Source organism: Hippopotamus amphibius, chromosome 1, assembly GCF_030028045.1.
Source record: "Hippopotamus amphibius kiboko isolate mHipAmp2 chromosome 1, mHipAmp2.hap2, whole genome shotgun sequence".
NCBI classification, from domain to species: Eukaryota; Metazoa; Chordata; class Mammalia; order Artiodactyla; family Hippopotamidae; genus Hippopotamus; species Hippopotamus amphibius.
This window is the reverse complement of record NC_080186.1, coordinates 77,583,287-77,609,646: the sequence shown is the minus strand read 5'-3', so window position 1 is coordinate 77,609,646 and position 26,360 is coordinate 77,583,287. Positions and strand designations below refer to the sequence as shown.

Genomic DNA, 26,360 nt, shown 5'->3' with positions numbered 1-26,360 from the left:
CAGTTTTAGATTCTAGAACAGATCTAGTTTTTTCCCTTTTTAAAAAAGTATTACAAATAAGATCTTTTATTTGTCACCATTAGAAGTCTGAATTTTAAACAGATTCTTGGACTAGTGGCTCATGTTCATCAGCTCATTCAACTTTAACACCTGTCTCATCTCCAGTAGCTTTTCCAAGAACTATGACCTTCACTATGAAGCTTCAGAGTTTTCCCAGTTCAAAGTGGGGCTCCTTCAGCATGTTTACTTTTCTAACAAAGACATCATAGAGCAGATAAATAGATTGGCAAGCTTCTTCTATGTCTTTTCCAATGCTGTCTGGAATAAATTTATTGACTAGCTCTTTCAAGTCATTTTTCTGCTCCTCTTGGGTCATTATTTCCATCATCTTCTTCCAGATTTGGCAGACCTGTTGGTGCTGGGCATAAGAGGTCTTCTGAATCTGATTGTTGCATTTTTTTTTAGTAAAACCCACAGAGAATAGATGAAACAAATAGCCGTGGGTAGTCTTGACATCAACATAAGCTTCAATCACGGTCTGCCATGTTTTGATCATGGAGCACACTTTGTCACAGGTAAGACCCATGCCATGGAAATCAGGCAGTCTTTGCCTGAACATCCTCAGTAATTAGCTTGAATTTTCTAAATGCAACTTCATCATTCTGCAGATCATCCAGGCTCACTTCAAAAACATGGCCCTTGAAGTCATCAGCTGCAATTTTGGTTCCTTAAGTTCTGGCGATTAGTGTTTTTCCCACTATTTCTTACATTGAACATAGCTGGTGCTTTCGCATCATACCAGTTTTTCTTAGCAAATGGGTCAAGCACTTTCTTCTTGCCTGCCTTTTGGCCACCTTCTGTAAGGCACTTGTTCTTGCCAACTGCCATGGTGTTGCTCAGTGTTCTCTCCCTTTTGATGGCCTCTACACCTGGAGTGTCCTCTGTTTGGGTTACTCTTCCTCTAGCTCTTTTAAAAATATATACTTTTGGATATATCATTCATAAAAGATTATTCACACACATAATGTGCAAACAAATATTCACATATATAATGTATATAGAGAGCATAGAGATTAACACAGCGAAAGTTTATTTCTTGCACTTTCAAAGTCTAATGAAGATCAAGTAGCTCTCAGCCATATGGAGGGGAAAAAGAGGTATGGAGAGTATGCAGATGTCTGTAAAAGCCAGGCCTGGAAAATTCCATTGCCTTAATTCAGTCATATAACTCCACCCAGATGCAAGGAAAGCCAACAAATGCAGTCTTCCTACGTATCCAGATAGAGAAAGCGCTGTGATGAATACGTATTACTATCTCTGACACAATTTTATACCTTTTATTCCTAATTTTTGGGCCAGCATCCATTAGAACAGTATTAAATATTAAATAACAAGCATGGTTTAAGTCTTATTTCTGATTTTAATGAAGATTGTTTTCAACATGTCTCCATTTAACAAGATGACAGGTTTGGGGAAGAGATTTATTTATCTCATCACACTAAGGAACTTTTTATCTCTTTCTTTGTTAATAGGTTTTTATTTATTTAATGAGTATTAAAGTTGAAATTTATTCCATATCTTCTCAGCAATTGTGGAGATAATATAATTTTCTTTTCAATAGCTTAATATTGTGAATAATAAGTATTAGATTTCTTAACGTTGAATTACTGTTTCTTCTAGAATGAAGTCTAACATTATATAAGTATATGTGTATAATTATATACAAATACATATAATGTTTTTGAAAAGCTGGATTCTGTTTTCCGTTATTTTATTTAAAAGTTTTACATCAGTATTTGGAAGCAAGATTGAGATATTTTTTAATTATTTTTGTCAGATTTCATAATTCATAAGTGAATTTCAGATCTTTCTCTCTTTCTCCACTTTCTTGAACTGTTAAAGTTGTAACTAAGTTAACTGATTCTGCAAAGAGTAAGAGAATTCCACGCTGCCTGGGCCAGTGAATGCTGCTGTGTGTCATATTTCAAGCACATTGCCACCAGGACTGTCAATATTCTTTGTTGGCAGTGTCCATCATATCTTTCATTATAACTATAACGTTTAAAATTTTTAATAAGAATGTTTTTTATTACTTCCATGCTCTCTTTCTGGCCCTCAGTATGCTCTTTTATCATAGCAGTCTGCTCTTATTTACTGCTGCTATATCCTTGAAATGCTATCAAAGGAAAAAAATTGATTTTTAAAAAAAAATGCTTCTCTGGTTTTCCACATTTCCTTTGCTTCAGTGAGCTATAATCATTTACTTTCCCCTCTTTTGAAACTGCTGATTCTGCTAGTGAATTCAATCTTTACCACTTATCTTTGTCAGTGTAGGTCTAGATAAAGCATTACTCCCAGCTGTTGGAAGTTCGTGCAGTACCGGTTGAAGTCTGGATACGTGGTTCCCTGGGCAGCGATGGACCAATCGGTGGCAGACACTTCAGGGCACGTTTTTGGTGTCCATGGGTAAACAAGTAGGGTCAACTCTCCCCTTTTCTGCCATGCTTCCCCACAGTGAGGAGGAGGATGACTACAGGGTCTGCAAGTTTCTCTCTGGATATAGTGAGTGAGAATATACGAATAACCTCACCAATACACTGAATGGGATGAGTGCGGCATTCTGAGACCCTCTGCCACCATGAAGACTTCTGTAACTTTTATCATAGGTGCACTGAGTAATGTCTACATGATGGGCAGTTTTTGCTTCATAGTTGCTCTCCCCACATTTGTTCTGGTAATAGTTCCCTTCTTCCTTTGACAATGTCCCTTCTACCCCTCCAACCATATGAAGGGTTCATATTATTAAAGATTGTTTGTCATAGAAACTTGCCTATCTCTCTCCCATGTTTAGTCTCAGTAGTGGGCATGTGATGAAATCCAATGAAAGTTTTGGTTTGAGTAAGTCTATAATGAGACTTCATCAGCCTGGCCTCATTAATGTGTTCAAAGGTTGAACAGTGATCCAAGCCAGAGTCAACCAGAGACCTTCCCGGAAGTTTTTTTGAAGTAGATCTTAGATAGTCAAGCTGTGAGCTTAAAGGATTTAAATGGCCAGCTCTCTGATCACAGGAGGGAAAACTAGGAAGCAAAAAGAAGCTGATGTGCTGGGAGAAAGAGAGTTGTAAGTACTTGGTTCTGGTCACAACGTTTCCTGGAGGATTGAATTCCTACTTTCTTTCAGCTGTGCAGTGCTTCATGTGCTGTGAGCTACCCAAATAGATCCCTTCTTTGCCCATGTAAGTTCCAGTTGGAGGTTTTCCTTTTAACAAAGTGTATAAATATAGTGAGTATGGGTATATATATTTTCTGCTCCTCACCTATTTCATCTCATGGAAATCTAATTCTTCAAGTGGGACCCTTGCTGATTTCCAGGGCTTGGACAGTATTTTCCTTTCTACACTCACTGAACGGCCTCAGCAGGGATAGCAAGAGGGACAGAGTCAATGTTGTGCTGAGGTTACTCTCTTGGAGATATATACCTGGATCCATTTTTTAATTTGCCTTCTGTGTTAAGTTTGTTTCCATTTTCCTTTGTGACTCAGTTCTCATTATTTTCTTTCTCTTTCTGAAATATGAGCTGATTTCTCCCCCCCACACAATAATTGGGATATAGTGAAGAAATTCAATGTGCATAGTAAAATATAATAGGATTTGTTAAGAAAAAAGTGTTAATAGGGCATTATTAGCATACAAATATCTCAGAAAAAAAATTTAAATGTCTACTGATTTCAGCAATGAAGCTTCTGGTCTTGGACTAGTCTCAGGCACCCTCTAAAAGCCTGGTGTGATCTGGGCACACACTCACCACCCTGGATTAGACTCCTGGGCAGTCCTTGTACTTTGCTGCAAGTCAGTAATTTGTCAGATCTTTTCCACAGATCCTTTGACTTCCACTGAAGACTTGAAAAATGTATTCCATTATTATAGCAGCTAGAAATTCTCCTTTGTACTTTTTGGTAAGAAAAACACTACCCTAGGAAGGGATGAAATTGGGGCTACAATCAAAGTACTGTCTTTGTTCTTGAGAAAACAACTTTTTTCCCCAAAAATCTATAAGAAAAAATTAGAATGCTTAATCTTTTCTGATAACATACGTGAGCACTTTTTTTATCTGAAGCAGAACTTTGTGAATCGGATGCTTTTATAATTGATGATAACAGTTTTTGATAAGGTTGCATAATGTTTAACCAGCCTTGATACTGACTTTACAATCTTTAACTATACATTCCTTTCTTGTTCCTTCTCTAACAATCATAACTAGACACTTTTCTTTTTTCTATGACCACCCCACTGACCAAAAGACTCTTTGAACTCTCTTTCTGTCTCTAGCTAGTTGCTTTGCTCCTAGTGGAAGACAAAACCGACGTGTGCCCACACTGAACCTATTCGAGAGGTTTGCTCTAACACACTGTAAAACTTAGATTGGGTGAGAAAAGGCATGAGGCCTGGGTTTCTCTGGCTCTCCTCTCCCCTTACATCTTTGACAGGTGCCTAGCCCTACACCTCAGTGCTTATACTTACCTTCAGATTTTATATTGAGCTAATTTTCTAATTTAGAGCTCCCTATCTTATTTAGTAATCACTCTTCTACAGAACAGTCTCTGAGAACTCTGACATGTTATACCTCTGGATGCATCACCTAATCTTTCACTAAGTTGTTCTCTGTGCATGTGATATAACTCTCAGTTGGCTGCAGACTTCTCTGATGCCTCTGGCAGCCCTTTGGTGGTAATAATACTAATATTAAAAAGCCAACATGGAGGGTTTATTATGCTCCAGACACAATGCTAAGTAATTTACTGGCAAAGTATTTAGAACACTGCTTAGCACACAGTAAGCCATTAATAAGGATTTGTTATTAGTACTATTTATAGTCCTATGAACTTGGTACTATTATCTCCATTTCACAGATAAGGAAGCTGTGAGTCACAGAGAATTACATAACTTGCGCAGGGTCACAGAGCTCATGAAGTGGCAGAGACAGAACTTGATCCCAGGCTGTTTGACACCAATATCTATCCATGTTCTTAACCATTACAAAACATTTGGCTAAATACTCCCACACTAATCAACCTGATTTTTGCAATAATACCCTTGTAGTTTTCAGAGCAGTGTAACTTATACTCAAGACAGGTTTTACTTTGGAATTCTTTCCTCTTTTAAAATTCAACTGCCTCACGGACATAAAGAATAAGGCACAAGTATTTGTGTCTCCCCAGAGAGTTTCATTTTGAAATTTTAAGGCCATTGAAATATGTGTCCTTAGGGAGAACAATCAGTTTTTCAAAACTTCCAAGTTGCTAAGGAACTGATTTTTTTTCACCTCTTAATATGGTACTTCAGTTAGCTCCTTTAGTTATATTTTCTTTAGTAGTCTGTGGCACCAATACCTCATATTTGCTCTTGTAGAAAGAACTAGACTATGACAAGGGCTGGGAAATATCAAAAGTTCATAGGTATATTTATAATATAAATTATTAATAATAGTATTAGAGACTCAACCCTGATGGTGTAATGCATCTTACTTCTTAAAGTTATTTCATATGGATGCTCATGATTTTTCTGTGATGTAATGGCCTTTCTCCTACTCACGTTGCCAGATTGTAGAGGGAAAAATGCTCACTTCTGCTGTTGTTGCCTAGGGTTCTAAAGAGGCCTTTCCTTTCCTTCCCACTTCCCTTTGTCTCCTCTTCCCTCCCAAATTCCACCTGCCCTCTCCTTCCTTAGCCCTCTGAGGGCTAAGCCTGCTTGAAGGGAACAGAGGGTCGCCAGACCCCAGGGCTTGGGGCCCTCTGAAGTCTCCTGGATTCCTAAGGACCAGTCAGGTGACAGAGTCTCAACCCAATCCTTTCCACGTAAGCGGCAGGGCGGGGCGCGACCCCATCCCTGGATGCTGCATCACCCTGGACTCCATCCACCCCTCGGGCCAGAACCCAGCATATTTGTCCCCCTCTGGATTTCCACTGGGGTGAATGAATGGGCTTGCAGGTGACTACAGATGCTGGAGGCGCGTGGTAAAAAGGTGTCATTTAGAAGAAAGTCGGTTTCCTACAGGGACTGCAGTTGGCAGCAGCAGCCACACTCCACCTGGGGCTGCGCGACGGCTCGCGTGTGCGCTGGGCTGGGAGGACGCGCTGGCGGCGGGACTGGGCACTGGGGACTGGGGACTCGGGACTCGAACGCCGAGCGGAGCTGCGCCGCGCGGTCCCCACGGCGGCGGGCGGCCCAGGTCCGGGTGAAAGGAAGCGGCGCGCACAGCTGGCTTCCGTCGGGCTGAGGCCTCCCTCCCTTCCTGCTCCCCTCTCTCCCGCCTCCCGCCCCAGAAATTATCTCAAGCGTTGCCAGCGCAATTCCAGAGCCCCACTCGGGTGGGTTCTTTTGTTTCTTTGTTTTAATGACAGTTCCCAGCCCTTAGGCATGTCATGCGCGATTAATTCTCTGGCTCTCTTGAAGGCAGCTGGGGTGAAATTTCTTCTGCATCATCCTTTTGGGGATAATTGTTTATGATGTGACGTCAGCCGGATTGATTTTTCTCTCCTGAATGAGAGAGAGAGAGAGAGAGGGAGAGAGCGCGCGCGAGAGAGTCACAGATGTGTGCGGAGGCCACGGATACTGACATTTGAAATTACTTCAGGGCAAAGGGAGATGGGAGTGGGAGCTTGAAAGGGTGCAGCCAAGACTTCAGGTACACGGAATTATTAAGAAGTTTTTCTTAAAAAAGAAAAAGAAAAAGAAGAGTCCCCTGCGCAACGAGCCACTTAGGTGCTTCTTTCATGCCAGAGTCCCCGGTTAAGGTGGCAGCGTCTGATAATTAATCTCGGGTACCCAGCCGCTGCAATAGGCTTAAGAAGACGAAGAGGAGGGGCGGGGGAAGTGCGTCACCAGGTGGGGAAGGGGCTGTGCATTTGGTGACAAGCCGGAGGGGATGGGGGTGGAGGGGAATGGGGACGGGAAATAGGTTCTGTGCGCTCTCCGGGGGTATTGTGTCAGGAGATGCAGGCTGGCTACCATGTGACGCGGTCCAGAGCTGAAGGGATTGGCCGAGGCAGCGCAGGCGGTGCAGCTCGGCCGGCTTGCTGTTCCTCTCCTTTTCTCTCGCAGCATCTTCCTGGGAGCTTGTAGGTGAAACAGCCCAGCAGCATCCATGGCCTATCTTTGGGGTTAACACTTGTCTCCTTTGGCTTCAGCAGCGGACAGAGCAGATCTCTCGGCGGCAGCAGCATTGTGAGGACTAAGCTGGGACCTGGAATCGTATCCTCCTGTATTTTTTCAGACTCTTTGGAAATTAAGGAATGCAATTCTGCCACCATGATGGAAGGTAGGATGCTTTCTGCTGTGGTTGAGTGGCTTCAGGCAAGGTTTAGGCAGAACAGCTTGAAATATGTGTGCAGCCTGTGTTTGGGGCTGGTCTAGAACCTGGTTGGCAGGATTTGCAAACAGAAATGCTGCAGTTTGCTTGCAGCAGACCAGGGCTCAGACTAATGGAATCAAACCACAGGGCTTCTCTTTAGCTCAGAACCTGCAGAGCTCCCAGCTTTTTGAGAGAGAAAAACCTAAAGTGCTTGCAAAGAGCTGAGACAGAGCTAGGAAAGAGCTTGCAAAGCAAAGAAGTTGGGAGAGAAGATAAGGTTTTCTGCTCTGGGTTCCTGGGACTACACTGATTAAACATTTACAATGGAAACTTGTCTTCTGAAATTGACATTAGATAGAAGAGGTCATTGACAGAGTTATCCATGCTGTCATTTTCAGTGAACTGTTTAAAAATTTTAGAAATTCTTGTAAAATACTTTTATCTCTGCAATTTACCTCATACTGTTGGGGTAAGAGGTACAGCAAATTTAGTCCATAAGCTATAGTTTTAAGCAGCTGTCATTGCAACAGAATGACCAATATGAGGCAAATATCTGGGACTCTTGGCTTCTGATTTGGGGTCTTAGCAGGTTAAAAAAAAAAAGAATTTTGTGCTTCCTAAATGCGTTCTCCGTGCAATGGTTCTTAGCCAAGCATCAAATGATTATTTAACTGATTACCTTTTTGCATTCAATATTAAGTGTAAGGAGGCACTTTCCCTGGGAAGATGTTGTTTAAACTATATTCTATCCTACTAAATTACCCTTCTAAGCTTGAAATGGTGACAACCGAGATTGCCTCAAAAAAGCAGCAAGCTGATTAGGAAAGAAGCAGGCAGCCCTACCCTGGCTTTGATGTTCTGTTTTCACACTACAGGATGGTGCAAAACTCCTGGCCTTTCCTAAGATGACAGGCAGAAATTTGTCCCCAGCTTGGATTTCCAGTGCAGAATGGAGTACATAATGGGTCTCAAATCAGCCATGAAAATGGCAGAGAGGCCACCTCTTAAGCCAAGGTCTGTCTTACAGATTTTAAACATTCCTTAGAAATTTACCAAAATGGAATAAGAGAAGAATGGTTGCAAAAAACCCAGCAGTGTTGCCTGTACTTATTTGGCAGGAATGAATTCTTTTTGCTCTCTCTGTCATCATGTCAAACATTGTTAATGTGATTTGGGGGAGTGAAGAATTCTACAGTCATGGCCCAAAGATTTTAGAAAATAGCCTTAAAAGAGGGACTGGGTATCGTTTTGTTGTGGAGCCTGGTCTTGTTTGCAAAGGGCTCTCAAGCTAGTTCTTTAAATACAGGCCTAAATAAGCTGATATTACTAATGCTCTAAAATTAAATCATTTCCATTGATTCAAAATGAAATACAAAATGGATTTAACCTTTGAATAATAAGGCAAGACAAATTAAGAAGGAGCATTACTGACATTACTGATGAACTTTTCAATTAGAAGCTCACGTGGATTACCCTCTTCAGAAAAAAAAAAAAAAAATTGCTTCTATGGAGGTACTAGATTTCTCCAGCTAAATTTCATGTAGCGTTTCTTAAAAATAAATCTGCACACATTCTGATTAGATTTTAATCTTACACAGGGAAGTGGAAGAGCTTTCCTTTTACTTTTTGCCTTATACACTATAGACTTAAAGTATCTTTGAAGGAAGTAACATTTTTTGATGCCCATTAATGATTCTTCTGGTAATATTGCCTATTGTGCCACCCTAGAATGTCAGTTCAAAGCTCTGTGATAAGCTATCTGAGCTGCCTACACGGAAATGAGAACTGTAACAAAGACTCGTGTTGGAGCTGAATTAACACTATTGCTCTGCGTTTGCCGAATTTATCTAAGGAAGGGTGTTATCTTAGCACTGTTATGAATTAAAGGTGACACTAGGGGTGCGGTTGCCATCCATCAGACCCTTGCAAAAGAAATTGGACAGGTGTTCCCAGTGGCTGAAACATTGAAATGAAACTCGTAATTTTTATCTACCTATAGTTCCTACGTAAATGCTATTCAAGACGTATCATCTTCACGGTTCAGTGACCTTAGAAAGGCTGGTGAGAACCTTAATCAGAAATCAATTTGTCTATCAATGGCCTTCAAACTTCGTTGCCAACCTTTTTGGCAATATGTGCATGACTCTGATATTGCAGCTCAGACTTTCACCTCTGAACTGCTCTTGCTGTGAAAGTGTGTTATAGCAGTTGTCATTCCCACTTAACTCTCCCCCAGAGGAAGCTAGGCTTGCATCTACCATGAGAGCCTTGGAAAGATAAGAAACCTCCTAAAAGGCACCCTAAAATCCTGTCATGGCAGCTGTGCGCCGAAACATCAGTGAGCTCTGAGAATGTGTCACCAAACAACCAGACAGTTTAAATGCTGTCTCTTCTCAATTAGTACATGTGCCCCCCCGCCCCCGCCACACACACAGTTACACATGCATATGTCATCCACGCATATACACTATTTTAGAAAGGGAAGGAACTGACATTTGCATTTGTGTGTGTATATATTTCTATATTTACTGAAGTGTTTTAGTCTACTGCTCAGGAAAAGCATGTCCGTGGCAACTTTTCAAAGCTACTTCTCTGCTTCATGTAAACAAGAGTGAACAAATATTCATCAGAATGGCTCATGGTTTAATTTTATGTCCTTGTTTTGATGGAACAGGATATAAACTCCATTCATTCAATGCCTATTGGAAATTCTGGCCACAGAAGAGAATTGTTACTACCTCTCCAGTGATTCCAGTATCATAGAAGGCAGTGAAATAATTCTGCAGGGACCTCAAGCATGTTATCTGGAGTTTGTGGCTCCATGACTCCTTTCAGATATTTTTCTTTTAAAAAGCATATTTTAAGGGACTTGATTTGTTGATTCCTGCAGTCTTTATTTTTTGGCAGTCATTAGTATTGGGTCTTTCCTAAAGAATGCCGCATGATGTGGAGCCTTATGTAGTATGACTGTGAAGGGAAAGAGGATGAACAGAAGGAATTATTTGCTAAAGGGCGTATGTATTGGCCAAGCTTACAGTGCAGTCTGTGTGATTAGGGCAACTATTCAGGGATTCTGTTGCTTTTCATATATTATTATTAAAGTTTGAAAATGACCTTTTAGCTACTTTTTCTAAGATAAGTGAAACTAAGTCAGGGTTTCCAGGGACATTTGTTAATTTGTAAGGCAGTCTGGGAAATTTTCCCTTGTCTGGCAGAACTGGACTGAAAGTGCTCGTGTTTTCAGTTCCCTATTCAGGCTCTTAGGTGTTTTACTGGAAAGAAAAGTTTTGGGAGTCCAATGGTTTCATCCCATAAACAATTTTTAAAGTTAACAAGCATATTTTAAGGGCTTAGTGGGTTTAATTGCAATGTGCAGAGTGATTTAATAATTTTTATTTTCTTTACTATTCACAATAACCTGCAAATAAATGTATTCTGCGTTGAGTGCTTCTGCAGTACTTTTTCTAAATTGCAAAAATAGAAACTAATACATTGAGGCAGAAAAATGGGAGGATGGATTTTGGACCCAAGTTTATTTAACAAGAAAGCTCCTATTTTGGATCCCTCATGACATTTTAAATATGAACTTTTTCTTTTTACTTTGTATCAAGGTGGGTATGTTCACTTGATTGAAAACTAGGACTTAAGTGTCTTTAGTTGCATCTGTCTTTTAAATGCGAGTACTCACAGAATCATACCTCTCAATTCCTTGTTAATAACTTTTGTCTCCAAAATCAATACTTAGAACAATTTAAACAATTCTAGATTACCTGATCTTCTGTTGTTGCAGTGAACCTTGTAACAGTAAAGGCTTTTCTTTCCCCTATCTAGAAATGAAGCTTATTTGTTTGGTAAATTCTTTGTTGTAATCAAATAGGAATGAAGCATTTTGAAGCTGGAACTGTTCATTTTCTAGTTAGCTAAGAAGTTTTAAAGGGAATGATTCTCTTTCTCCTACCAATTCCCTTCCCAGATTTGGTGAAGTTATTTTGGACAATCTTAAGCGTGCATATGAGATTAGAATATGTATTCCATCCCTTGTGTAATTTCTCTCCTTCCTAAAGGGCTCAGGGTCGGAAAAAGCCTTTTTACATATAAATTCCTATCCAATTCCCAAGGTCAACTTTAAATCTCTAAGAAGAACATGTAGTCTCTTAAAAAAATTAACTTAGATAAACGATGCTAGAAGACTGGATAATTCTTTCTGTTGGATTTGGCATATACACTACCCATGTTTCAAATAAACAAGTTGCAGGAAGTCAGCAACTCACAATTTTTATGTTCCTGACTTTGTTTGTGAATTGGTCATTTGAAACAAGTTTTCCCATAGGAAAAACGATACACATGATGGTTGGATCCTCTCACTCGTCCATCAAAGGCTGTTAACCTGATATCTACCTGAAACTAAATATTTGCCATGAAACATGTAAAGAACATGACAGTTACTACAGTGGTTAGCCAAAAGAGAACAATGGCATTAAATGGTTTCAACTTCTAATGTTGCTACTTGAGGGAATGAAGGTTTACTTGGAGGACAATGAGCAGATGGAGAGCAATTTTGAAGGTTTTTTGTTGTTTTTTTTTAGGTATTTTTAGAGACTCTTGACCCTGGATTTTTCAATTATGTTCAATTTTACTTCCGTACGTGTGGTTTACCTATTTGCGATTCGATTTTATCATAGCTAACGCTGTTTAATTGTGATCACCTCCATTATGGAAACTCACAAATGGAATTAAGAAAGGGAGAAAGATGATTGTAAAGGAGTTTAAAAGGTTAAAGGATTATAATGGCTATGAGCTCACATGTCTGGAAAAGTCCCTGAGGGGAAATTAACTGGAGAAGAGGCCACAGATAGGAGGGAATTAGGGAGTGCGGTTAAGTTCAGGATCGCTTTGAGGAGGATGTAGGGTGTGTGGGGCAGAGGTATTGGATCTAACTGGTTTGTGCACTGACTCCCTAACATTTCTGTGGGCTCAGGATGGCTTGCTCACCAGTGGGAGAACTTTGGGAAAGGAGGAATAGACTTGGGCAGGAATAAATCTCCATTCTTGGAACATGTATGCCATTTAATTGCATCTACAGAGTGTTAGAAAGATATTTAGTATCTCTAATATCTTCTATCATGTCACTTCCTTATTTAAAAAAAAAAAACTTCAATACCTTCTCATTTCTCTTAAAATCTATAGCACGCAGGAGCCGGCACACTCTGGCCTGCTGTGCTACTTCTAGCTCATCAAATGTGTCACTTACACTGACAGCCTTGTAGCCTGTCTCAGAGTGTCTAGAACAAATACTTGCCTGCTTCAAGGCTTTTGCCCTGCCTACAACACTTTTTTGCCAGATCTTGGAGTAACTAATTCTCTTGTGGTCCCACCGATACTGCCACCTCGTCACCTCCCCGACCGTCCTTGTCATCCCAAGCTCCCAGACACACACCCTGGGTACTGAGTCTACCTCGGTCTCCTCTGTCTTCTAAGAGCTGTGTTTATGACTCGTGGTTGTTTAATGGTGTATCTGCTGAATCTCTCACTCAGAGGTAAGCTCCATGGGGGCAGGAATCTGGTCTCTCATATTCCCCTCTGTATCCTTAGCTCTTGATGCAAAGTGGATACTTAGATGTGTATTTATTGACTAAATGAATAAAACCAGATGTAAATGACTCTGAAGGCTTCATGGTGTACATTGTAAGGTATAATTTGGGACATTATAGTGGATATAAGAAAAATAAATGCTCAAATTTATCTTCTTGCTGGAGAAACAAGATCTATAAACATGAAATAACTAGGGAAAAGATATGTATTATGGAGTGCTAATTGTAAGATACAGAGAATACCTTTTGAGAAGCAAAAGAAATGAAATAATCCATTTGATAATATGTACTCAAGCTTGGATTATTTTGGTGATTAGCTCCAAGGAAATGATTTCATAATGGGAAGAGACAAGTTATAGCAGAGCTATTCAAAGACATTCCCAGAGGCATTGCTGTCAATATTCTGTATATTTTTTTTTCTTTTTTTCTCTTCCTTCTGCTTTCCTTGTATTTCTGTCTTCCTTTCTCCACTTTTCTCATTCTTTCATTCCTCCCTTTCACTCTTGGGCTCTCTTCCTTTTCTCTCATTTATGACCAGATCTGAAAATAATGGCTTATAGAGCTAGAACATTTGACTTGCGATTTGGCAAAGTATTTTTAAATAAATTAATATATGTACAGCAGTGTAACGTTGTACAATGTATTTGTGCATGCAGTGGCAGTGTGATGGTGTGTGAGATTTTTCAGATGCCCAATTATTCTGGATTGGAGAATTTGTGATTTTTCGAAATTCAATGTTTGCTGAATTTGTGCAGTTTGGGTTTTTTGGTTGAAAACCATGGACCCAGAAGTCAGACTTAGGTTTAAGTCTGCGTGTTGTGACTTCTTGGCTTTGTGTTTTGAGAGGATTACTTTACCTTCCTGAGGTTCTGTTTCCCTGCAAACAAAATACAAGCATTGATCTGTCATCTGTCTAGAACTTTCAGCTGTAAGAGTCTCTGGAATTTGCTGAATGATTTGGATTCCACATTTTCACTCCCTCCAAGGTTTGAATTCTAATGATCGACTCATCTTCCTCCCTTCTTAAAACATACTTTTCCTGACACAAAAAATGATTCAAATATATTACTATCTGCTTTTATTGATTTATTCTTCCTCTGCTGTCCTTTTGTATGTATGCCACAAGTTTGTTTTGCATCTTTGCTGCGCTGGAAGACAAAAATGCATTTATGAAACCTTTCTATATAGCTCTTAGCCTAGAGGTATTTATTCATTCATCAAAAATGGTATATTGAATGCATACTAGGTGTTAGGCATAGTTCTAGGTGCTAGGGGCTCAATAGTGAATAAAACAGATTCCTGCCTGCACGGAGCTTCCTCTTTGGTGTGGGAGAGACATGATAAAATTAAATAAAATGGAGAGTACGTTGGATGGGGGTAAGGATTTTGAGAAGAACCAAGTGGAGAAAGGGGATACAGGAAGAAGTGGGAGGATTGGAGCAGGTGGGGTTGCAGTTATTGAATAGGGTGGTGATGGAAAGCTTCGCTGAGACTCGAGCAAAGACTTGAGGGAGGGAAGGGAGTGAGCAGCCAAGTAATCATCTGAGCAACAGTCCAAAGAAGCAGGAGGAAGAGCCAGTGAAAGACTCAGAATGTGGGTGAAAGAGCAAGGAGGCCAGTGTGTCTGGAGCAAAGATCGGGGCAATGTTCAAGAGAGGGACTCAGAGAGGAAACGGACCCCTATGAGTCTCTTTCTCTCTTTGTTTTGTTTTTTTTTTTTGATTGAAGTATAGTTGACTTACAATATTCTATTAGTTTCTGGTGTACAACATGGAGATTCAATATTTTTATAGATTACTCACCATACAGCATTATTATATCATTGGTTATATTCCCTGTGCTGTACGTTACATCCCTATTATTTACTCTATAATTGGTAGCTTGTACCTTCACCTATTTCACCTATTCCCCCACACCTCTTCCCTCTGGCAACCACTAGGTCTCTGTATCTGTGAGTCTGTTTCTGTTTTGTTATATTTGTTCATTAGTTTTGTCTTTTAGTTTCCACATATAATGAAAACAAACAGTATTTGCCTTTCTCTGTCTGACTTACTTCGCTTAGCACAATACCTTCCAGGTCCATCCATGTTGTTGCAAATGGCAAGATTTCATTCTCTTTTATGGCCAGTCATATTCTGTTTTTTATATGTGTGTGTGTGTGTGTGTGTGTATACATACACACACATACACATACATACATATATTCTGTGTGTGTGTATGTGTATATACACACATGTGTATATGTCATATCTTCTTTATCCATTCATCTATTGAGAGACACTTAGGTTGCTTCCAGATCTTGACTATTGTAAATAATGCTGTGATGAACATTGGGATGCATGTATCTTTTGGAATTAGTGTTTTTGTTTTCTTCAGACAAACACCCAGGAGTGGAATCCTGGATCCTTTTCAATGGTAGGAAAGCCAGTTTCCTTTTGCAGAAGTCAGCCTGCATGGGCTTGTGTTATCCAAGTGTCAAGCAACAGGTGGGCATTCAGAAGCCTGGTATTCTGATACTGGTTCTTTGACTGCTTTAAGATGATGCCTCTCAGATCCATTCTTCCCCTGTATCTCAGTAAGTGGGTGTGTGTCATGCTTTTGCCTTGGCTTATGGTTCCAAGCCCAAAGTTAGAGCTGAGAGTTCAGATACAATTCTAGGCTTGAACGTTTCCACACAAAAGATAGAGCTCCATGATATGCTGATGTCAGAATGAGAACTACACATCAATTCACAAATATTTTAACTATGTATCAGAGACTTTGATTTTTATTTGGTTCATATGAATTTCTATTATGTCCCAGGACTAGTATTTTAGGATTTTTTTCTAAGACCATACAGAGTGACCCTTGTCACATATCTTTAAGAAACAGCATAAGGAAAGTGTTATGCTCACTTGGGACATTGTCATAAGATTATGTGACACTTGCACACACTTCAAAATTTCCAAAATGTTTCACTCATTTAACAAGTGCATCTGGAGCTTTTTCCTTAGTCTCAGGTACAGTTCTAGGTCTAGTGAATATGACACCAGAAAAACGGGGCACTGTAATCCGCATCCTGAGAAGCTTAGTTTAGTATATATTATCACAGATGCAAGTACATACTTTATTCTACATTATCTCTGTGTGGTAGGAATAGGTATTACTATCCTTGCTTGAAACAGGAGCCAACCTGGGCTCAATAAGTGACTTGTTCAAGGTGACCACCTCACCAAAAGGCAGAACCAGTATTTTTTAGCCAAACTTGACTCCGAGTCAAGTGCTCTTTATTTGTATAATGGTGTAACTGGAACATCTGGCTTTTGAAATTGTATCTGAAATTATTTGGCCTGGGCCTTTGGCTGACAAGCTAACAGTAGGTCATCTAAATTTGACATGGTATTTCAAGAGCCTTCTTCAAACCTAAGCAAGTTAATTTGTTATCAGGTCACGATCCTTCAGACCAGCCACCATCCTGAAGAAGGCTACCTAATGCAGGAGTGTTTTAGCCCGATGGGCTCCTTTCAATGACATTGACTGGTTCCTCGAATTTTACGATAGAAAGGGACATGTGATATCACTAGGCCAGTGGACTCTAAACTTTCACAGCTTACATTCTACAAAACACTTTATCAAAAAGCCTGGTTCCCACTATGAACAAAAGCCCTTTCTCCCTGAGAAGGACAGCTCGGTGTTCACTGACATTCCGTGAAAGCCTTAGCCATTATCATGAAAGCGTGATGGTGTGTGCTACCCTGGAAGGTTAACCAATCTAGTCCAGCCTCATTTTGCATTAAGGAAACCAAAGCCAAATAAAACAACCTTCCCAAGGATTTTTATTCTCTCTGTAAGAGGACAATTCAAAGTTTATTTTAGTAATAATTCCAAAAATGCGAATAGACAAAGACTTGGAACCTGTGATGCCTTTCACGTTCAAAGGTGCTGGGGCTGGTTGGGTGACTGCCCAAAGACACACAAATGAATGTGTCCCCAGGGCCATCACTCTACTGAGTGCGCATACAATGGGGCCATTTATAGCTGTTTCCTGGGCTGCCGGGGCTCCTGCATCAGCTGTGAGTCAGGGCCATGTGCAGGGAAGGACCAGGAGCTGAAGAGGCTATACCTCCTGAGCAGCTCTGTGACCTTGAGTGAGTTCTGGACTTACTTTGGCCTCACCCTTCCCATTTGTAAGGTAGCAATAACACTGTGAAAATCAAATGAGATCATCAACATGAAAACATCTGAAAGGGTGTGATGCAAATGTCAGTTACTTTCTCAGATGGCTCTCTCTCAGCTTGGTTGTTACATATGGGTCTGTTAGCATTCGGTGGCTAGGCACTACTGCTTGTTATTTTGCTTTTCAAGTAGATTATTGCTGCATCTCTTCTGCAGAGAAGCCTCATAGATTTCCCTCTTCTCTTCATACTGTTCATTACTAGTATATTCTATCATCCTCTGTTCTCAGTGTCCATGTGCAATGCTACCCCTTTCTTGACCATGGCAGACATCACTAATCAATCATAGTCACCTTTCCCTCTGGCCTCAGCACCTATCTCAACATCACATTCCAGGCCACCTCTGCCAGTTGATTGAAGCTGGCACATGAGATGATATCACTTTGCTTTCCCTACCATGGGTAGTTTCTGTAAGTTGAAATACAGTGCCTAAAACTAGGATTTGGGTGGTCTAGCTGTGCACCCAGCCTTTACAAATGCCCTTAGTGAATCACTGAAAAATAGCGTGAAAAATTGCCCACAGCACTGGTTATGGTAGCAATGATAAGAGGTGGTCTGTAAGTCCTGTAGCAGGTAGAACCCTACTCCTGTGCTGTTGACCTTAACCATCAAGTTTCTCTTAGCCTCCTTGTGCCCCTAATTCAAAGAACTGTGTCAAGTAGCCATGCCAGAGTCAGTGTTGGGGTTCATTTCTGACTTCTCCTTCCTACCTACCTCGTGTCAGTGTGTCCTCAAGAGCTGTTGATTATCCTTCCTGAAGAGCTCCTGACTCTGCTATCTCTCTTTCATCCCCTGCTACCACACCTCACCAGACCTTGCTGCTTCCTCCTTCCAATCCATTCTTCTCACAGCCATGAAAGAGATCATTCTCCTTAGCTGCCTTTGATTGTTCCCCATGCTTCTAAGATGAGGTCCAAATGCCTTCGTGTGCTGTGCAACACTTTCACACATGGGCCACCTCACGCCCCCATGTCTCACTGCCCCTGCCAGAGAGAAGTGCCTCACCTTTTCTTTCCCTTGAATATGCTGTCCCTCCCCTTCTGTGTGTGGTAACAGTCTGTTTTGATCGTTCACGGTCAAACGAAAGCAACCTCTTCAAGGAAGCCTTCCTACATACTCCCAGGTTGAGGTTGAGGTGCTCCCTTCCCTGTGCTCAGTTCTCAATTCCCATTCTCCAACACCAAGTACTAGAAGGTTTAAGAGCCCTGGCTTTGGAGTCAGACTGACCTATGTTAAATTGCATGTATGTGACCTAAAGAAGCTAGTGAATGTGTTTTCTCATCTGGAAAATGAGAGTGATAATAACAGTATCTTTCTCATGGGTAATTTAATCACATAAAGGTCTTAAAGATTAAATCAGAAAGTGCACTTCTTGCACTCAGAATTCTCCAGAGATACAGAACCAATAGAGAGAGAGAGAGATGTTTAAGAAAATGGGTCACTTGATTGTGGGGACTGGCATGGCAATTCCACAGAACAGACTGGTAGGCTAGAAACTTAGGTGAGGTTGATTCTGCAGTCTTGAGGCAAAGTGTTCAGCTCTCAATAAATATTAGCTGCTATTTTTTGTTCTTATACCTACTTTGTTTATGACTTCCCCAAGGACCAAGGACTCTCCTAGAGCCAGGACCATGTCTTACTCATTTCTGTATTATCAGCATGTGGCTTGTGTAAGTGCTAAGTAAATATCCAGTGAATGAATGAATCTTGTGGACTGATCACAGACTCTTTGCAGGATACTCTAGCCACCCAGTATATGGGTATCATGAGAATTAAATGAGTTAATATATGTAAAACATTTAGAAGAGTTTTTGGTCCACAGTAAAGACTTACTCAATATTACTCTGTTGGGCACATGGAAAGCTCCAGTGTGGTTCCTCCATGCCAGACGGTACCCGGGACTGTGCTCTCTCTGCTCTCCCCGAAGCATCCATCTGCTGCTGAGAGCCACACTCTGGTTCCATGAGCATGCAGTTAACCTAGTATCTCACACATTCTGCCTGACTCTTTTCATTGTGTTCCTCTCATTTGAAGGGAGACTAGGTTTCATTGTAGAAAACTTAGAAAGATACAAAGAAGATATGAAGAAGAGATTGAAATTATCAGTAATCTCATTATTATATCAATAAAATAACAAACCATAGTTACAATTTGTTGAGTGTAGAACATGGGCTTTGGGAACAGACAATCGAAACTCTTTAAGCCTCAGCAATCTCATCAGTAAAGTGAGTGACGTGACACCTACTGCAAGATGGTGGGGAAATTAAATAAGATGATGTATGGACTGAGTTTGGAACTTACCTGGCATATTAAGTAAGCACTCAATAAATGCTAGCTCTTGGTAACTTTATGTTCAAAATATATATTTCTGTCAAAGAATCCAATTTTACCATTATAAATATGCATATATTTATACATATTTGTGTGTCTATTCATATACATGACTTTTTCAGTTTACGTTAGATTGTAACCACTATCCTAGGCAGCACGTATATTTGTTAAGCTCATAGGAACTGGAGACAAACTTCCCAGATTCAAATCCTGATCTCTCTACCCTTGCCAACTATGCTAGCTTAGGCAAGTTGTTTAACTCCTCTGTGCTCGGTTTCTTCTTCTGTATGAAATAATCCCTAAGAAAAGTTATTATAAGGATTAAATGAGTTTAATATATTATCTATAGTTATTGCTATTTTATTCTAACATATGTGATGTATAACAAACTTAAAGAACAGTGTTTGGTACAGAGTAAATGCTTGATCAAGAAATGTCAGCTGTCATTATCATCCTCGTGAAATAATCTCCAAAAACATTATTTTTGCTGGCTGTATAATATTCTATGACATCATATGTCATTTTTACTCTTTCCTTGGTGCTAGACATTTAGAATGTTAGCTGGAGCTTGATTTGTGTTCTGAGCTAGAATGGCTCATAGTGAGTCTCATGGAAAGGTAGGAATTCTTGGTTTTCATTTAATATGATAGCTTGGTGAGGTGGTGCAAGTTCTGTATGGGGTTCTTGTCCTGGCACTGCCCCAGCCGGCAGAGGGACTTTGGACAGCCATATAACATTGGGAAGAGAAAGCAAAGAGTGGAAAAAGAAATTGATTTTAATTCAAAAATTTCTCACATCTCCTGGCACACAATTCTTTATTAGCTGTGGGAATGAGGCCAAGCATTTGCCAGGTGGGTAGGAATCAATTTTTTATGTCCTGTTTGAAGGTTCTGGCTGTGTATGTTGGGCAAGTCACTATCTCTTTATTTTCCCACCTGCAGGATGGTAAATGATGTGAACTTTCCTACCTTTATATTTTGAAAGCTATAAATTGTAATATAAATATAATGTAGTATTAGGGCTATTATTACATTCAGTATCAAGGAAACTCTGTTTCCAAGGGAAAGATTAGGTTAGGTAATTTTGAAGGTGCTGACGAGTTTTAAGATTCTGTGATTTGGTACTAGGATTTCAGGATGAGTCTCTGTTAGAGTTAACCCCTCTTCCCATACCTTCCACCTTTCATGCATACAAATGATTTTCTTCATTTTTGGATACTGGGAGAGAATCAACTTTCCTAATTTGGTGGATTATTTACTTGAGCAGGGAATGCTATAGTATATCATTTTGTTAAACTGGGTAAAAATATCGTTTCTAATGATGAACTTGTAGTGGGACAATTTAAAATACATTTAAATGTGTGTCCAATTAAAATCTATCTTGGCATAGTTACAAAACGAAGTATATAATTTCAGCAAAGTCTAGTCTGCTCAATCTAATTGCTAGATCAAATTTTTTAACATGGTTTTCTTTTCTAGAGTTTTCTGGTATCTTCTGTCTTCATGTCAACCCACTTCAAGTTGGCATATTGAAGAACAGAGCTCATTGCTTACTTGATAAACTTTAAGATACAGAGGAAGTTTTTTGGTGGCAGTGGAATGCTGAGAGCTAGCCATGGTTCTAGGTGTGGGATATAGGTGAGCAAGACACAGAGTCCTTGCTCTCCTGGAGCTTACATTCTACTATGAGAAGATAAGGCTAACAAACCAAATGAATAGACAAGAAATTTCATATGGTGGTAAAATCAATTTGAAAAAAAGAATCATGTGGACGAGAATGGGGAGTGGTGGTGAATGCTACTTTAGGGAGTCCGGGAAGGCATTTGAGCTGGGACTTCTTCACACTGTGACATGTGAAGATCCTTCAGGGGTGAGGATTGCAAGGGTCAAAGGCCTAGAACTTAGTAAGCTCTAGGAATAAAAGGAAAGCCAATGTGGCTAGAGACCAGTGAAGGAGGGGGAAGGAGGCTAGAAAGAAGAAAGGTAGAATTCAGGTCAGGGATGTCTTTACGAGCAATGGAGGTAGATCTAAAATTTATTGTAAGGCACTGGAAAGCCACTGAAAGCATTTTAGGAGAAGGTCATGCTTCCATTTGTGTCTTTAAACAATTATTATGGTTGTCGGATGAACTTGAGTGGCTACAGATGGCATTATGGTTTTTTGGGTGAGTTTTTTGTGGGGGTTTTTTGATTTTTTTTGAGAGGAGATTGTCTTGAATCTGTGTTCGAGTAATAAACACTCATGTAAATTTTATGTTCATTTTTGGGGAAGCCAAGAGAGATTGAAGGAATTGTGCTGCCCAATTACTCAGCACCATCCGTGCTGAGGGCTGAGGGCTCAGGGCTCAAAGTGAGGTTGAATTTGGCTTTAATCAATCAACTCTTTTTATAACCCAAATGGTTCTGGCATTAAATTTTTTTCAGAGGCATGTTGACAGGTGAAAAAATTGAAGATATTAAAGATCCAAATATATCAACGTGTGTGTGTTTTATGTACTTGTTTTTAAATGGCTTTAAACCACTTCAATTCTTTGATAGTCATTTTGATACTGAATCAGTTAGTTTATTAGGCTGGCTTTCAGTACTGAGGCTCTTTCTCTCTAGGCCAGACAGAAAGATAGAAGTACTTAAGAGACCTTGCTGTTGACAGAGGTTGACCACTCGGTGTTCTATGTTTCTCCACAAATGTTTCCCTTAAAACCTCTGTGTCCTCTCTCAGTTTCGTTGTCTGAGATCCCCATTGCCTCCCTTGACTACACTCACCTGGGCACACCTCCAGCTCTTCAGCACTGTCTGCCTACCTGCGGGTGCTGAAACTGCCAATGTTCTGTGCGTCTGTCCCCTTCCTGATGGTGGCAAGTGTTCCCGTTCCAGTCTTCTTGACACTTAGGACTCTGGTGTTCTTTTCTAAGTCCTCATAGCAGGGAACTGCACATGCTTGGAAGTCAAAACAGATCTGATTTCAGATCCTGCCTCTGCAACTTACTGTGTACCTTTGGGCAAGCCTGAGCTTCAGATAGTTTTTGGTGTGTCTTTCTTTTTTTCCGTTTTTAATCTATCACAAATTCACAGGATTGTCAGCAAGTATTTATTGAGGTTCCAGATATTGTGCTTGGTACTAGGTGTCTATGGTGAGCAAACGTCAGCCCTTCTGGAGTTTACAGTGTTGTGACAAAGACATTAAATTAATACGGATGATGAAATGATTCCAAGTGAACAAAGTGCTGTGAAGGAAGCACTGAATGGGATTCTCACAGACCTATTTATTTATTTATTTATTTATTAATTATTTATTTTTATTGACGTGTAGTTGATTTACAAAGTTGTGTTTGTTTCTGGTGTACAGCAAACTGATTCATATATATTCTTTTCATATTATTTTCCATTATGGTTTATTATAGGACATTGCATATAGTTCTCTGTGCTATACAGTAGGATCTTGTTGTTTATCTATTTTTTTGTTTGTTTGTTTCTCTATTTTATATATAGTAGTTTGTATCTGCTAATCCCAAACTCCTAGTTTATCCCTCCCTGATCCCCTTTCTAATTCGGTGACCATAAGTTTGTTTTCTATGTCACAGAGCTTTTTAACTATGGGGCCTAATCTGGTAAGGTGGAGGTGAGTCAAAGTTGTTGCAAGCACTAAATGACACTGTGGGTATAACATATTTCCCGTGACCTTTGCAATCAGTGGATCACAGCTGTCATTGGTATGTTATCATTGCTATTGTTATGGTTAATACTACATGCACATCATGCCCCTATGTGTGTGGCCTTGATTCATTGAGCTTTGCCAGCATTTGCTACAGGGTGCTTCAAAAAGGTCTATCGACTGTGTTCTTGGTTATTTGTCTGGAGCTGCTCTGTGTCTGTGCTCCCTGACTCCTGCCAGTTTACCTAATTTCTGACCTGCTTTCTGAGTAGTTTCTCGGACTAGCCACTCACACGTTGAGTTCCAGCCATGCCTTGACTCTCCTAGATTCCTTAGAAGGCTCCTGATCTCTTAATCTGATTGCTTTATCTCCTAAATGAATGTCTACCAAATCCCAATATGACAACTGCCTTGTTGCTATGCTATTCCAAAAGAGAAGAGGAACCTTTCAGAAGATTTTCCAAAAGAGAAGAATACCTCCCTCTCTCTTTAAGCCCATTTGAAGAGCCCATGGTGACACCCACTCAACACCATAAGTACCTATTCTGGCAGAATTATGAGCCTGAGGGAATATTTCTTCCCATTGATTTCTAGCAAGTCTTTCTTATTCATCACTGTCTTAGAGCCTATGCCATAAATCGAATCCTCAGACTTTTCCATTTATTCATACCAAAGGCTGTAAAACTATGGTTTTATTTTTTCCTGATGTTAGTGCATATGTGATACACACATCTGTGCATGGTAAAATCTTGATTTTCCCAGCTGATGGGTGACAGGAATAGCTTTTTATAGCCATTGGCTCTGAATCACCTCTTCTGAAGTTGCTTATAACGGACTTTAGTTTTCCCTTCCTTTCTTCCTATTCTCTAATTAGACCTTACAGAAAGATAGCTGCCCCAGAAGAACCCTATATGTCCAGATGTTGTATAGTAAGAAAGACTAAGAATAACATTATTCCTGATATATTCCACAATTGTTCTTAACAAGTAAGTACAGCTGTAACCACTGCCTTTCCTAGGAGGAGGGAATGTTCAGGTTCAGATTTATTAATGTAAAACTGGCTACCATTTCTTGATCCTCTGCTATATGCCATAAACTGTTCTTAAATTCTTTATAAGCATTTATCTCATTGAATCTTCACAACGATTCTTTGAGGTTGAAACTATGATAATTATTCTCATTATATAGATGAGAAAACTGAGGATGAGAGAGTTCTGACTTGCCTAAATATTTAGGACTTGAACACTGATCTGACTCTCAAACTTAGGTTTGAACCACTAAGTAATATATTTTTTTAAGCTCTTTTTTGGAATATTATTGCTTTACACTTTTGTACCAGCTTTTGAGGTACACCAAAGTGAATCAGCTGTATTTATACATATATCCCCATATCCCCTCCCTCCTGCGACTCCCTCCCACTCTCCCTGTCCTGGCCCTCTAAGGCATCACCCATCATCGAGTTGATCTCCTTTTGTTATACAGCAACTTCCCACTAGCTATCTATTTTACAGTTGGTAGTGTATCTATGTCTCTGCTACTCTCTTGCTTCGTCCCAGCTTCCCCTTCACCCACCCACCCCCCAACCCCGTGTCCTCCAGTCCATTCTCTGCATCTGCATCCTTATTCTTGCCCTGTCACTGGGTTCATCAGTACCATTTTTTTAAAAATATATTCCGTATATATGAATTAGCATATAGTATTTGCTTTTCTCTTTCTGGCTTACTTCACTCTGTATGACAGACTCTAGGTCTATCCACCTCATTACATATAGCTCCATTTCATTCCTTTTTATGGCTGAGTAATATTCCACTGTATATATGTGCCACATCTTCTTTATCCATTCATCTGTTAATGGGCATGTGGGTTGCTTCCATGTCCTGACTATTGTAAATAGTGTTGCAATGAATATTATGGTACATGTTTCTTTTTGGATTATGGTTTTCTCTGAGTATATGCCCAGTAGTGGGATTACTAGATCATATGGTAGTTCCATTTTTAGTTTTTTAAGGAAACTCCAAACTGTTTTCCATTGAACCACTAAGTAATATTGTGTCTCAAATTTTTAACCTTTGAGAAATTATATTTAATATATTCCCACATCAAGAAAAACAGTGACATCATCACTACAACTGATAGCTAACAGTAACAATTAAAACATGGTTACCTATTTCTTCTCACTAGATAAATGGTGAATTTGAGGAGATTGCTGTCCAATTCCCGTATATACTATAAAACATCTATAATACTTCACATAAAATTTTCTGGCTAATAAAAAAATGAACAAATTATTGTAGAGGTAAAAAAAAAAACATAATATTATCCAAGATGTCTTTGTTCTGATTGTTCTTAATCAGATTAGTTTGCAGTTTCTCACATTTTACTTTATAGGTTTCTTTGGCACCGTATAGTAGAGCAAACTTTAACAAACTACACTGGGTGTTTCAGAGAAATGTGCAATGCCTTTTCAGTACTTAAAACACTTCTCCTATGCTAGAATGAGAAATCTATTTCTCCTTTTTGCTTAATAATCTATCGGGCACATCATAGAATTTTTATTTTATAACATTTCAGAGGCAATTCAATCACCAGTTCAATTTTGTTTAATGTGAGAAATAAAATAATTCTGACCATGTGCTTTGGAAAAGGTTATAGTTTCCAATTCCATATCAGTAGCTTCGCTGTAGTTTAGACTTAACACTGTTTTTGATTTTAATATTCCTAACAGATGCTCAGTCCTCAACTATAATAAAATGCGTATTTTAGAAATGTGTAAAAATATGCAGATCCTCTCCAAGTTTATTTATAAACCTGAAATAGAGCATTTATGGTATTTATTCTGCAGTAAATACAAATACAACCCTAGGTATTGCCTTTTTCACCCATGCACTGTGTTTCTTGTTCTCCTTACAAGTTCTTTAGTCACAGCAGGAAAAACAACAATATAGTTGAACTCCCTATATAAGGCACATGCCCCTAAAGTGTGCATAGTTCAAAAGTACATAGATTCCCTGAGGGTAAAACTAGCTGCAGTCACCCAAGGCTGGTAGTAACGATAGTCATTATTATTACTATGTATAATTTATCTGTGTGCAGGGCTCTGAGTGAGAGGCTGTATGAATGGTGGGTTACCTATTTCTCACCATAACTCTATGAGGGTTATTCTTTTCACTTGAAGTATAGTTAATTTACAATATTGTGTTAGTTTAAGGTGTACAGCAAAGT

The 26,360-nt window shown here is 39.6% G+C and overlaps 1 protein-coding gene and 1 pseudogene across 1 annotated transcript in view; one reads left to right on the top strand and one right to left on the bottom strand.

Moving 5' to 3' along the window:
* Positions 1-202: 202 nt before the first annotated feature.
* Positions 203-888, bottom strand: LOC130860431 (40S ribosomal protein S3a-like; annotated as a pseudogene).
* A 6,156-nt stretch (positions 889-7,044) lies between these two features.
* Positions 7,045-26,360, top strand: part of SGIP1 (SH3GL interacting endocytic adaptor 1) — a 212,021-nt gene continuing 192,705 nt past the window's right edge. Inside the window, exon 1 of the mRNA XM_057717165.1 lies at positions 7,045-7,318. Within this exon, the coding sequence (XP_057573148.1) occupies positions 7,309-7,318 (10 nt within the window). The 5' untranslated portion in view covers positions 7,045-7,308. The remainder of the gene's footprint in view (positions 7,319-26,360) is intronic.